The 13,997-nt window shown below is 43.3% G+C and overlaps 1 protein-coding gene and 1 long non-coding RNA gene across 2 annotated transcripts in view; one reads left to right on the top strand and one right to left on the bottom strand.

The window, feature by feature from the left end:
* Positions 1–4,115: 4,115 nt before the first annotated feature.
* Positions 4,116–8,125, bottom strand: LOC111263486 (uncharacterized). The gene is made up of 3 exons (XR_002682261.2): positions 7,817–8,125; positions 6,375–6,544; positions 4,116–4,732 (listed from the first exon to the last, which is right to left on the bottom strand). It is a non-coding gene; the product is annotated as an uncharacterized LOC111263486 (long non-coding RNA).
* A 370-nt stretch (positions 8,126–8,495) lies between these two features.
* LOC111263499 (uncharacterized) overlaps positions 8,496–13,997 on the top strand; it is a 58,579-nt gene continuing 53,077 nt past the window's right edge. Inside the window, exon 1 of the mRNA XM_086969661.1 lies at positions 8,496–12,436. Coding sequence (XP_086825787.1) covers positions 12,326–12,436 — 111 coding nt within the window. The 5' untranslated portion in view covers positions 8,496–12,325. The remainder of the gene's footprint in view (positions 12,437–13,997) is intronic.

Raw genomic sequence — 13,997 nt, forward strand, 5'->3', positions numbered from 1 at the left:
AGTATAATGCTGACGCACGTCAATTTTCGTTGCGATTGGTACCGCTCGAAACGTGCATTACCGTATCGAGTAATCGAATAGGCTGTATGTTTATACTGCTTTTGACATGGACACAAACGTCACGGACGCCTTTTTACCTTTGCACTTTATTACAGGTTATTGCTACTTACAGTTAACTGTATAAACACGTAAGTGTGTACGGCTGTATCTATTATTCTATTTTAAACGTGAACACGCCGCCGTATCGAGACGTGTAGCCGGGGCTGTTGTTTTTATTTGTCCTATCGTGTGTTCGGGAGTCTGTCGGTGCACGAATATGGGTTTAGTTTTCCATAGGTTATCTTAGGCCCGCCAATTAAGGCGGATCGTTCGATGATGAGCAGGGCAGGCAGGCGGTCATCCAGCCCCTGTTAGAATCAGTCATCCCTATTTGCAAAACCTTCCCCGCTCTGGCCAATCCTACTGCGCTTTTCCTCAGTGTCTTGTTCTCCTCGTCGAAATAATTTCCTTTCTTTACAATCGACGTTTTTCAACAGGTGTACAAGTGCCTATGTGACGTATCTATGCTTCTTCTGTAAGCTTTCCTCGTTTATTGGCCAAAAACGCTCGTGACAAATATCGAATGACTGACGGACAGATGCTAAGGCCAACGGATACTTATATACGACCAGTCAGTGAATTCTGTAACGACAGCCTGTCTAGTTGATCAGTGCAGCCTCTGGTTTTAAGGCCAGAAGCTTCTGCTCAGCTTTTTTTGCATACTACCACCGCTGCTAAGAGGACAGTTGCCTTCACGTTGTCTGCTTTCTGCCTTATTATTATTGACTGAAACTCCCTGTATCCCCGTGGGTGCAGATCTCGCCGACGCCGTTCATTCGCAGACCCATGTTCATAAGCTAAAGAACGACCTTCTTCTCTCTATTGTTAACCATGCGTCTATGTGACTGTGTTGAAGTCTTTCGTGTGCGTCCCTGCTATGGAATGAGAGTGACTAAAGTCGTTCCCTTTCCCTGTCTCTATCACTAAGTAAGAGAAAGAATGACCGTATGTGTGATTTTTGCTCCTCAACGAAGCTGCGCAACTGCACCAAAGGCAGCAGCAGAAACAGGAGCGACGGTTCTTCGAGTATTTTTTCTGCTTCCTAATCTCGAAATAACGACCCAGGCGCGAGCCGGCAGCAGCCGGGTCTTCAGTGCAGCTTCGCGCAGCTTTGGCTTTCGGCATCGCTACCAACTACGAAAGCCGGTACCTTGGAAGCCGCGTGAGTCGCTGCTGTGTTAACAACTCCTGACGGCCCCAACTTTCTTCGATATCCCGGCTGAACCTAACTGGTCTCCATTGCTACGCTACATTGCAGCTAGTAGCAATGGTCTCCAGCCACCCAGTTGAATTGAGCTGAGACTTTGCTCTGCGACAGCGGAGGCGGCACCAGCAGTTCCATCCCAACTCTTAGACTGTCCCTGGTCTTTAAATTTGTGGATATTCGCCATTCGTTCTGGTAATATTATTATTATGTTTCGTTTTTAATTGACGTTTAAAATAAAGAGGTTGTACTCAGTGTTCCGTATGACGGCATAGAAACAAGGTAAGGGTGCATAATTCGCTGAAAAATAGATTTATAAATAAAAATACGTTTACAATAAAGACGAGCATAGGTTTACGTTGAAGGAAAAGTGTAAGGCTGGCCCTCAGAGAAGTTACACGCTGACAACTAGGCAACGGAAAATACTACCTTTATCCGCCTGTGCTTGAGACATGAATGTAATATTCCTTTAGAATTTAAAAAGGAAAACTGTCTTCTTTTTAATCATTCAAAGTTTCGTCTCCTTATCACGGGCCTCAAACCAGCAGTGACTGGTTTCTTCAAGGGCCGCTAATAAAAATCATCACGTTGACGCTGCCCTTATTGGAGATTACATAATATGCTTTACGACGAAATCATTTAAGCTTTTTTTTTATTTTACGAACAAATAAAAGTGACTATTTATGTGATTTATCAAAGATGGCTTCTTTGATATTTGACAATGCAAAGCTAGTAATACGTAAAGTTTGGATTTGATGTTTTACATATAACGAATTGTTTTAAATGTAGGCATTAGTGACATGCACAGAAACCGCCTTGCAGAAATTCTACTAGAAGCTTCGTATTAGGTCACCTTTATTTGAGAAGCTCACCTGTACGCCTTGGGTACCAGATACGCACAAGCCTGTACTTGATAAGCACAGAATGAGCACGCTTCTTTTGCTAACAAAGCATGTTGACACTGGTGCGCTGTACTGCAATATCCACTATACTATTTTCGAGTTATGGCTTTTGTTTTATTTTCATTCTATCAGCAACAATAAAACATCCAGTTAGAAATAGAGAACAGAAAGGGTTTACTCTTGAAGCCATGCTGTATCAATCAGTAATAGATTTCTGTAAACACCTAATGTTCCATAAGAAAACTGACCGCAAACGTGGAAGGATGTCACCGTTCCACTGACTTCTTTATTGATTAACCCCTGTCGACCAATGATCTAAATGGCGACCCGCTCTAAACGGCAGGCCAGCAGCTATCACAGACGTCTCTAGTTGTGCCACAGAACAAAGGCTTAGAAAAATCAGGTCCCTTGGCCACTCCACTTTTGAGCGAGAGTTATGAGCGCAGATTTCATTCGACAAAAATTACCCCTTTATCCAACTGGAACAACAATGCGAACATTGGCACTGGCCTACCATTACAAGCGATAACTTTTAGAGCAGAATGGCCCTTGAGCAGAGCTGCTATGATGGGCTTTTAGTGAAGCCGCCTTACCTGATACCATCAATGACCCATATCGAACATAAACTAAATCGAAGAAATTAACGAACTCGAACAAATAATATGAACATATGCTTAGAGACTGCCTAGTATCATTACCGATTTACGTGGTCCTACTATATAATGGGTGACTGCGGTGGTTTGAAGCAGAGTGTAGAACATTACAGCAAGGTAAATTCCTTTATTTCTACGTATTCAAAATGGATGATTTACTATTTAAGGCCATCGTTTTTAAATAGTATAGATTATCAGGTGAAAATAACCGTTTATCTAGCAGTTTAGGAATGAACAACCTTTAAAATAGGGGATCTCCGGTTTCTTATGGTTAAAATGTGGTAATAGCAGAGTTCCCTTTTGCACCATTCGAATATCTTGCAAGACATAAGATGAATTGTGCCATTATCGATACATCGCTTCGTTGGATAGTTTCATTTCATAGATATTATTCGTGCACGAAACTATAGCTGCTTCAAAGGTACAGGTCTTCATTCAAAATAACAGCAGAGTAAAGGATTAGGTTTGTGGCACTAAAAGCTCGAGTGTTTATGGGCGTAGTGCCCCTTTCACCGTTAACGTTTCCACCTTCAAATATCGAATATATTTTCTGTCGTTTCTTTTACATTCAAAATCAACTATACGCTCCCTGCGGCGTGCGAATGAGGACTTTTCCGTAAGCTATTTTTAGACTGAGATGTGCTTAAACTAGTTTGATTCAGTAATTACTGAAGTCATCGTAAGACGCCGACCGGAACGGTAAAAACGGTCTAATTTTACGTGATTAACTTTTCTAAACTAAATAATTCTAATTAGGCTATTTCAGCTACCCTGAGAGTCGTTATCCTGTGTCCCTCAATTTGCCCGTATTAATCCTCTTAATAAAAGATTGCGTTCTTATTCAGCATGTTAGTTGGTCGTCATTTGTCAAAGTTTACACCAGTTAATAGGAACTGACGTATGTAATATTGAAGACAGATTACTATGTTCATTACGAATTTTTGTCATCACGAATTCTGAGATGTTTAACACTTGTGACGAAAGTGAATGATGAAAATGGCGAAGATAAAGGCAATCTTCCGTCATGCAGCCTGAACAAATACATCGAATTTATACAGTGTCAAGAAACACATCCATCTCTAGTGGCAAAATATAATCATCTAGCCTTTTGGTCGCAATGGACGAAACGACTGCTATGACATACCTTACATGTACACACATATACCTACTAATTGCTTCATCACAGAAACAAGGACGAGACCAATACGCGGCGGAAAAAAAACATCTTTTTAATTCAAGCACATATCTATTTATATGTTTATTTATTAGAAACGCTTGTCGTCAATGTCTGATAGGTTATAACCGTGAAGATTTGATATTTTAATCTGTCATAGCCTAGAAACGTTCTCAGTGATGTCGGCAGTAGCACATGGCTATTTCTCCAACGATAGAGACAAGCTCACCCGGCTGCTGGTATCGGTGCACAAATTATAGCCGGAAGTTAATGCAGCAGAAATCGCTATTTCATAGCCATTTAATCATCCCTATTTTTTTTTTCAAATGTGAGATTGTAACCCTACTAGCGTTAAAATATTTAAGGGTTTGTAGTAGCTCAATAGAGCGTCCCATTGGTGTGAGTCATAGTACTTTCTTTGCTTTTAACATACCCAGCTAATAACAAAGCCTGTTGTAATCGGATGGTTTGCAAAGTACGATTTGCCATATTTTTTTATGATTAAGCTCTCTTCCCGCTGTTCGAGAGATGTATTCATAGAGAACCGGACGTAGACATGGTCAGTTCTGCTAGCGACAAGGTCATACTGTTGCTACGGGGGGTGTTGCTTCAGGACGAGAGACACTGTCGATTAAAATATTTCAGGACGCATAGTATGCTGTTCCAAGCAACAATTCGTGCCTGCGCGGTGCTCAGCATCCTGATTTATAGAAAAGGACAATGTTAGCACTTAATTTTCAAGCGAGAACAGCCTTCGGCTTAGCTCAGTCGCAGTGGCGTACATTTCGTAGCCGTAAATTAATTGAGTTTCCAGGATGAACAAGGTTTGTTCCTTTAAGGCTAGTTCGTTGTTGAAATTTATTGAAAATTTAAAAAAAAAGCTTCAGTACGGTAGGTTCATGCCCACCGTATAAGTGGTATTTCAAAAATTTCAACAGTGAAATCTGGATATCAAAGGCATCGAGGAAGGGATGCCAAATAGGGTTTTACTATTGACCTAGACATATATTTAGCTTAATTATTAGGTTTCTATTTAGGTATTCATTGGCCCAAATTAGTCTGTTTTGCTATGGCCGGTTACATATTTGACAAAAAGAATTGCGCATCAACCATCTCGGCTCAAAGTGCCCCCCGTTTCATAATTTTAGCCCTAACCTAGATAGAAGTACGTGCGATTTGTCTGGCATAAAATCTGCAAGACTGTGTAAATACTTGGTGAAAATGTAACATCGTGTTGTAACGTCAAAGCGTCATGTCCAAAATTGAAGGTCGAAATATGAAACACTAGTTTCAGTCCCTCTATACTAGATCCTGACTTAAGCCGAATAGTTTTAGTCTTTTCTATGCAATAAGAGGGTTAGTTGGCAGCCTTTTACGCTACATAAATATCGATTTACTTCGAAAAACAAAAAAATGATTAAAAAAATTAGCTGTGATAAAGCAAACAGGAAGTATACAGCCATTAAAAAGCTTCCACTGTATACAGTTCGATGTGTAACGCACAAACGAGGCTGTTTGTACGTTTGTTATACTTGTATAACAGGTCATACTGAGAAATCATTACCTTAAACTTGTCAGTTCAAAAATTGCAAGTTATTTACTTAATAATAAAAAAGATATGCCTTCGTGCGCCTAGGATTGAGCAGATGCCTTCCTCCTTCTCAAGACGCGATAGAAAGTGAAAACGTAATCTTTTCAAATATATCGAGAAACTACACATAAAGCTTACCATATCTATTTGTTAATTTAAGAAAAACTACATTTATAAGTTGTGGCAGAAGTAACCTTGTTAAGTTATGATTGTCAATACAATACGAACTACTAGGTTTATAATAAACGATAAGTCTAAAAATAAAGAAAGGTATTTGTATAGCTTTCGTGAACCTCACAAATGAATATAGCTTTTTTCACTGTAGATCTTTTCCAGTTTAGCCGCCTTTTTATTAAGAAGAGCCAAGAAACGTTACATTAATAATTAGGCTAAGGATTTATACAGGATACGCCATGATGATATGGTTGAATCTATGTATATTCTTCGCACAATCGCAAAGCTCAAATCAGTAACCACAATGTTCATTCGCAGATAGGCTTTTCAATGATTGGCTAGCGAAGACTACAAAATGAAGACCTAAACTTTGCAAAAATATGAAAATGTTTAAAACGATTACGTCATATATAGATGTAGTTCAAGAGCAGGGCGAACTCATATCCAATCCAAGCTTAATGTTTGGTTATTTGGTTTTGTTATTAAATTATTAATCGAAAATATAATATTTTTAAAAGCGCGTTCCTGGGTCATTAGGTCACTTAGTATAGGACTGGCGAATATCAAAAGGCCCTACCTGTCCGTATAGAATTTTCTCTCGTAAAACCTCTGCTTGGTTTAGTCTAATCGTCTCGTAGCGCAAACCGGGATAGTAACACTTGTGAGCTCTTCACGACCAACGTACTTCAAATCCACTGAAAGAACCACTGTCTCTATTTCCGTCTGCATGTCTGATTGGACGCTCGCCTGATAATAATAAATATATAATTAACTGTTATAAGGAAGCAAAACATAGAACGCCACGCGACCGTTTCTTATAGATTTTTGCCGTTTTACAAATTTTACCCAGAAATAAATAATCTACTGTTCTGCGGTCGGACGATATGTGAGACCCTTATTAATTTCTAGATTTTCATGCCCCATCATCCATCTGGCTGTATTTACCCTATATGCTGTGTAAAGCTATACTACTCAGAAATAACCGGTTATTTACTATTTTATTTTGACTGTAATACAAGACTGAGTTTAATCAGTCGGAAGCAACTTGACGGATGAAGTCATGAGGATGAGGTTGTTCCCGAAGGAAATTGTCAGTATGTCTTTAAATTAGTTAGATGTACGCAAAGCCGCTATGCTGACGGTGTCTTTTTTTACTTAGCTTTTCTATGTGAGTTATAGACCCTAGTCAGTAAACGCATCTGTATTAAAGCTAGCTATTCTGCAACGGATCCTAGCATTGTTCGTCCATATATTCAGCTGATCCGCAAAGAGCAGGTGTTCAAGCGTTAAGGCACCGCCGGCTTAGTCATCAAATCGCGGCCTGAGGCAACCGCCAACTCCGCGTAGACTTCATATATACGTGCAGCAACATTAATAAGAGCAGCATATGTGATTGTATATTATTCCTACACTGAACAAGCCGCGTGCACGTATGTGCGTACACATAAAATATTAGCATGCGGATAGAGGACGATGTGTAGAACAGTCACTGCGCCTTCAATATAAAGGCCATTACGGTCTAGTGACTTTAACCAAGGCTATGTATTCCGTACAAATTAACATAGATACCACAAGCGCTGTCGAAATTACTTGATAATAGTCCTGTTAAACTACAAAACACCCGTTCGTAACAATAATCCTATATATATAATGCTCTGATAATCTCCAATACTAAGAGATCTCAACGGTAGAATACGAACCAACGATTATTTGTCTTATTGCTCGAATGGTGGCGTTATTACCATTATAAGAAAGAGCACCCTTTCGCTGCTAACTCTGGCTCTGAGGGTTCTGCGAACTATATGTTTCAACTAGCCTATAGCGTTAAGTTACTATCTACGTTAAGTTACAGCCACGGAGCTATCGTCGCTTCTATGAGGGTTATAGAACAGTGGCGTTATGTAATGATGTAATAGAAGATCGTTGAACATGAAGCACAGTCTATATTATAGTGAAGCGTACGCCTTTAAGCTTTCTCAGCATCGTGCGAATCTAGGGTCTGTGTGGCTCCGTACTGACCGTTTTATTTGTTTTCTGTACGCGAAAACCCCTGCTTGCGTTATCTGTGCCTAAGTCCATATTCTCGGACGTTTTTTTGCTTCGCTCAGGCCACTGCTTTCGGTGTAGAGCAACGCTATTGCACCTGCGTTGGCCCACCCCACCCCACCCGCTACAGCCATTGCCGCGGGCGTTGCCGCCGCGATCGTCGTCACGATCAGCGTTGCCAGCGGTTTTCGATGGGCCAACAGAACAGCAGTGACGTTTTCGTTGTTCAGGTGTGAGATGAACGCGGCCCGATCGGCCTTCACGCCGTAGCTCGCTTGCTCGGCGCAGCCGCCAGTGCTACGGATGTAAGAAATTGGGGCGAAACGCACTCGTCGTCTGTCGCTTCGTCGGTGGTCGTTCGCTGACTGGCTGGTCCTTTGCGCTAGCTTCCTAAGTTAGTTGAATGTAATTGTGGCAGTGGCGCCACCGTCGATGGCAGAATTCTAAACCGGTGCTATGTCAACTCTCCTCCTCGGAGTCGCCGGGGGCGCGCGCCGCCTGCTTCTATGGGAAACGTATGGGTAGGCTAGGAAGGGAGGCACGGCAGCAAAGCGGGGGAGCGCGGAGTGGCTGAGAACCCTCGCCCTATTCTCCGGGCGGGCAGGAGCAGCAGCAGCACAACGAGCAGCTAGCGCCGAGCTCTGCCTTGCTGTCAACCAGCAAGGAGACTCACTCCAGCGTGTGGTGGAGCTGGTGGCCTGCGCTGGCCTGCCTTAGTAGGCACAGCCCCTTGCAACAACGTTTGCAGCTGCAGTACAAACGGCAGCGGCAGGACCAGCATCACCGCTGATACTATTACGTAGTGGCTCAAACGCATTTACAAACAGCCGCAAATAAACAGGTCAAAGCAAACTGCAAACAACCGCCAGCTGAGCGAAAGCTCGATCGACCCCGTAAGTACTGTAAGAAAAAACGATTGTGTTAGATCTTCGCTCCTTGCGACGTCATTCGAGTGAACAGCGTTGTGGAATCTATGCCGGCTAAAAGCTAGTAACGTTTCGGTAGCGGTGTGGCCAAATAAGGCGATGCTCAAACAAATTACGACGGAGACAGCGTGTAGGGACAAAGGCGTATGATTCTCCGCGCAACAATTTGATTTTCTATTAGGACGACCGCGACAGCGGCTATTACTGTAGCCGTACGATTAAAGCAGGCTACGGCGCTATCAGAAGCAGCAGAGAACGATATCTTCTACTTGACCTGTACCGTCGCGAATACGTTACGTTTGCGCTGTTCCGTTTGCCGTAAACTCAGTTAACGCACACGCGCTTGCTTGCGCTGCTGCAGTATAAGGTAGTCTTTGCCTGTAACACACAAAAAGCAGCATAATAACAGCTACGGCAAGCAGACAGGGTCCCTGCAAACACAAAAGAAGGGGAAAGTTAAGTTGAAGGTTCCTGGATCGGTGTGGCTAGAATACAGACGAGGCTGTGCGTGTGCCATCAGCGCCATCCCACTGTTGCAGCGAAAGTGCAGGGATCGAGTGGAGCTACTAGGCGGACAATAGCTCTTTAGTGCATGACCACCGTAATAAAGTGACAAAGTGGCCCATAATCATAACAAGTTGTGAGAGTTTCGTTCTTTATTTGCTTTATTCCGTCTATAAGTGTCTTCGCCATCTTCGACTTCTCGGTTGTGCTTAGCTGGCGTCTACATAGCCATTCATTTCGAACGACTGATAGGTTAAGGCTGGTTAACAATACAGGCATCGTACATATGTGTTGGCGCCAATTTTTCCTAGAATGGTCTAAGGGGACTGATTTGGCTAGAAGAATAGTGTGACAGTGTGACGAAGACCGATCCAGTGACTGCGGCGGAAAAACAACAAAAGGACCTTCAAATCTTGGTACCCTGAGTTTTTAGAGAATAAAGTTTAGCACTAACCGACCGCTCGAGTTGAACTGCTTCAAGTACATTTCTATGCGTTGCGAAGCCCACAGGCGCGTGCGACCGTCCTCGTCAACACTCCTCCAACTAGATCGATGGTAGTATAAGCTACTGAAGACAAATCCATTGAATTAGCAATGGATGTTCAAATCTACCATCGTTAAACATCGCTGCTTTCGACGACAGCTGCCACCTTCATCGCCCCACAAAGGCAGCCAAATGTGTCTACTCCTGCCGCAAATCTAGACTTACATGCTTCTACGGTTCGCAAGCGGACATTTTACGACTGAACTATGACAGGGACGAAACGGATCGTGAGCGTAGCAAGCGTAAACATTAGCGTCAATGCGTCGTACGGCAACGGTCGAAACAGATATGGGGATGTAAAGCAACAGCCCCTTATAGTGGATGGCGTCGTGTACCCGCGCGACACTTGAGTAGGCGTTGTTGTACCAAAAAAAGCCAAGCAAACACGGCGTCAGGCGGCACCGAATCCAAGGTAATGACATGACAGCTATATTGGGTAATTGCAAATCGCTAGTGGCCTGCCGTAGAGCATAGAATAGTCTCTGGCTGAAATCAAATGAAATAAACCACCGCCGCCGCTGATCCAACACGGCCTTCTCAAAGTAAGATAAACGTATTCACATCTGTTCTAAGAACAAATTTGCTATAGTTAAGTTGTTAAACGAGACAGCCGAGTTCAGAAACGTGGTAAACTAAAACAAATTAAGATCCCAACACGATACAAAACACGATCGGACCCGCCGAGTACCTACATCCTCTCGTCTCTTGGTCCGTTTTCGTTTACGACGGCGGCAACAGCGGTAGTGGCCGAAAGTGTAGTACACGAATACCCTATCGAAACAAAACGCTTTTTGCGTACACGTATTAACCTGGGCAACGCAAACTAATGTTAGTGAATAGAGGTGGTCCTCGAAATCGACGGGTGACCGCAGGGTCGCGAGCGACTGGGTTGAAGCAGCGTGAAATAGCGACGTAAAGTAGAGAAAGAAGGTGAAGTTGGAGGTGGTGATGTGAAGGATCCCAGGCGAGTGATTGAATGTGGCTCGCTAGACGCGTCCGGATCCGAGGCCAAGATGCGCCCCCGCCGCTCGATACCATCCTTATCACCACCACAAACATCATTGACACTGCGGCAGAGACTGCAAACACGAAAAGCACTATACAGAAAAAATAATATCCTAGCTAGCAGCAGCAGCAGCAGCAGCTCCAATAGTGCCACACATAGTAGAAAAAGTGCAGCGCGAAGAATTTACTATATCACTGGGTTGGTTACAAACGAAAAGGCACAAAAAGGCCGACTATTTATCGATAATCCAAAACCGGCTCGAGGCCTTGTTGCTAGGATTCTTAAGCCAGTAGCCCAAACAGGACCGGCAGGTACCTTCAGCGGTGAAACAGCTAAGCAGTTGTTCGACGTCCTATCAAAAGTGATCAATATAAATCGCCCGGCGAGTGGTTTGCCGTTGGCGCGATCGTCCCAACTGTCTTTCTTGCTCGCCGGGCGTCCACAGAAGGCCGCCGAAAACCTGCGTACTTTCGACTGCTGCGGGCGTTCGTATACACAAGCGTCCCCTGTCGGATCGTTATCTATTTCGGTTCGGAAAAGTTGTCGTTACATCCCTACATATAACAACCGTAATCGGCCTGAACCTCGGTTATTGGTTCCTCTATTTTTGAGGAGAAGCTGGGATCAACCCCAATACACTGAAGATCGGGACGGTAACGGGCGTCAGCACTGCATAAGGGCAGTAGGTTATTCTTTCGATAATAACTGTCACAGGCAGCAGCAACTGCAACAGCGAAAACTACAGAAGTTCAGTTGCCAAATCGTTTGTATATCCTGCAGGACTTGCGATAGCACTGCGCGTCCTACGGATTTTCTATTGAAAACAGCGAATATCGGCCCAGTTTTGTTCCGAAGCCAGCCCCAGAGGAGGCGAATCAAAGCTAGGTCTCGTGAGCAGCGACGAGCACTTACCAAAGTCGCCAAAAAACTAGTGACGTACGAAAAGAATAAAGCTAAACAGGTCGAGTCGATCACGCTCTTTTACCGTGTCGTTAACCCGTCCCAAGATCAAAGCAAAGTTGACGAGAAGACGGGCCCTGTAGTGCAAAAGGATCGAGAGCAGTCGCAACAGCAGGAAGCAAACGTCTCGGATCCAACTGATAAGAAAAGATCAGACAAACATCAGAGAGCAAAGTTGATTCGTATTGCAGCGGTGGCACTCGGTGGGTCAGTAAAGAAATCGCTCTCACTGTCGTCAATCGCTGTCGCGCACGTTAAACGGTACCAAATTGGCGTTGCTAGCGGCGTCCATTGCCGGCGCTGCCATCTGTTATTCATTCTCCGTCCCAGATCATTATCAGCTGCCGCTGTCCTTCAAGCCGTGTTTTGTGAGCACCGTCCTCAGAGGCTGCCGATTAATACACATATAGGTCAGCGGTTGCGTTTTCGTGTAGACACGCCCGCTTGTGTTTCAAACAGCGTCAACAACAAAGACAATAGTTGCGTTTTACGCCTTATAGTTGGTATATCTCAACAGTATCTACGACAGACGCGGCGGCGCTATGATAGTGATCGTGTACTGCGTGGCCCTCACGCTGGGTCTATGCCTCTACTGGATACTTCACACCGAGCCGGCCCGAAGTTTTCTCATCGTTTCGCCGGCCAGCGCTAATGTGAGTACTGTAACGCCCGTCCTACACCTTGAGCCTGTGCCTATTAGCCACAATAATCGATTGTAGATCCTATGGCAGAAATCGACGTACACAACCAAAAAACACTGTGAACAAAAAAAATGCCCCGTACGTATTAATGGTAACGAAGGCGCTGTAAACAGAACGAAGCTGAAAACGAAAACACGCGTCTTCGGGCGAAATTGCCTTGAGCAAGTATCTCAACTCTAAGTCATATCTGAAAGAAAAAGTATCGTTTTTATATTTATCAATAGATACTAGCTTCATATATCAATCTGCAAGTTTAAAAACGTTTCAATTTGCGTAAATTGTTTGAGGTTGGGCATTAGCCGCTGTCGTTGCATTAGTGCCCAATCCACGGCTATGTTCTATTGTTGTGATTAACTAATGATTCATTTCGATAGTAGTTATTATCTCTGAGCCCTTCAAACGATGACTCAAGGCCTCTAACAAAGCTATCAAAGTAAATTCGAAGGAAAACCTTTAAACTTGAAGATACATCCGCGGAGTAATAATTTGCAGTTGTAGAACTATAAATAATGAAAGTTCATCGTAGAGTTAATATGTATTAAATGCGTACACAACATACAACTATTGCATTGGGTTGCCTCATAGGCTCGTAGCCGATCCAAAATTTACTTAAGTTTTAGCGCGACAAGCCAAGTTACGCGGGGAAGGAAAACTGCTTATTCACCGTAATTAGAGCGTTGTGTGTTTTTTTTTTTTTTTTTTTTCGTATTTTTTTGGCGCCGTACTTGATTCGTTGCAGATGCCACGAGGAATAACTGCTAGAACGTTTAGGACAATCCGTCCAAGAGAAATGGCCTGTTACAGCGCACATAAGAGAAGCTGTCCTTTATCCTGATAATCATACTGACCAACGCAAAGAAAAACATGAGCTTCTAGGAGAACTGAATTGAAAAGCACTTTTCAAGATGGACAAGGGTCATCGTTAATAACGGCTAGTATACTATTGACTGAAGCTGTTTGGGCAAACATTTTTGTTCTCATTCAAAATAAGGCAATATTCCGCCGCGAGCTAATGAGAGAACTTTATACTAGCTTACTCTAATGATAGCGCCACCCGAAAGTTGCTACAACTCTGTAACAGCAGTATATAACCTCGTCATATCCTGACCATATTAGGATCAAAATACAAATAATCGAGTGGGTAAAAAAATGACATTATTAACACGAAGGACAAACAGAGTAACTAACGGCTTCGCCTACGGTGAGAAGATCTTTGTGTTGCAAAGGAATTATTTTAGGTTCCCTGTTGGAGCAGGTACCGCTTGACCTACGCTTTTTTCTAACTATAGGTCTGTTCTTCTGTCTGCTTGTACACTTGCGTCATTTATTATCGGATATCGTTAGCGATTATACACGCATTGGGAGTAGCAGATGAAAGCGGTCTGAAAGGCATGAGCTCCTGGTACCGTGTCTAAATCTAATTCTAACAATAAGACGTTACTACAAAACGCAGCAACTTAAACTTTGGCCGTGTGAAAAACGCATTCCACCCGTACAAACGTACACACACGTA

The sequence above is a fragment of the Varroa jacobsoni genome, unplaced genomic scaffold (genome assembly GCF_002532875.2).
Source record: "Varroa jacobsoni isolate VJ856 unplaced genomic scaffold, vjacob_1.0 scaffold_770, whole genome shotgun sequence".
Lineage (NCBI taxonomy): Eukaryota > Metazoa > Arthropoda > Arachnida > Mesostigmata > Varroidae > Varroa > Varroa jacobsoni.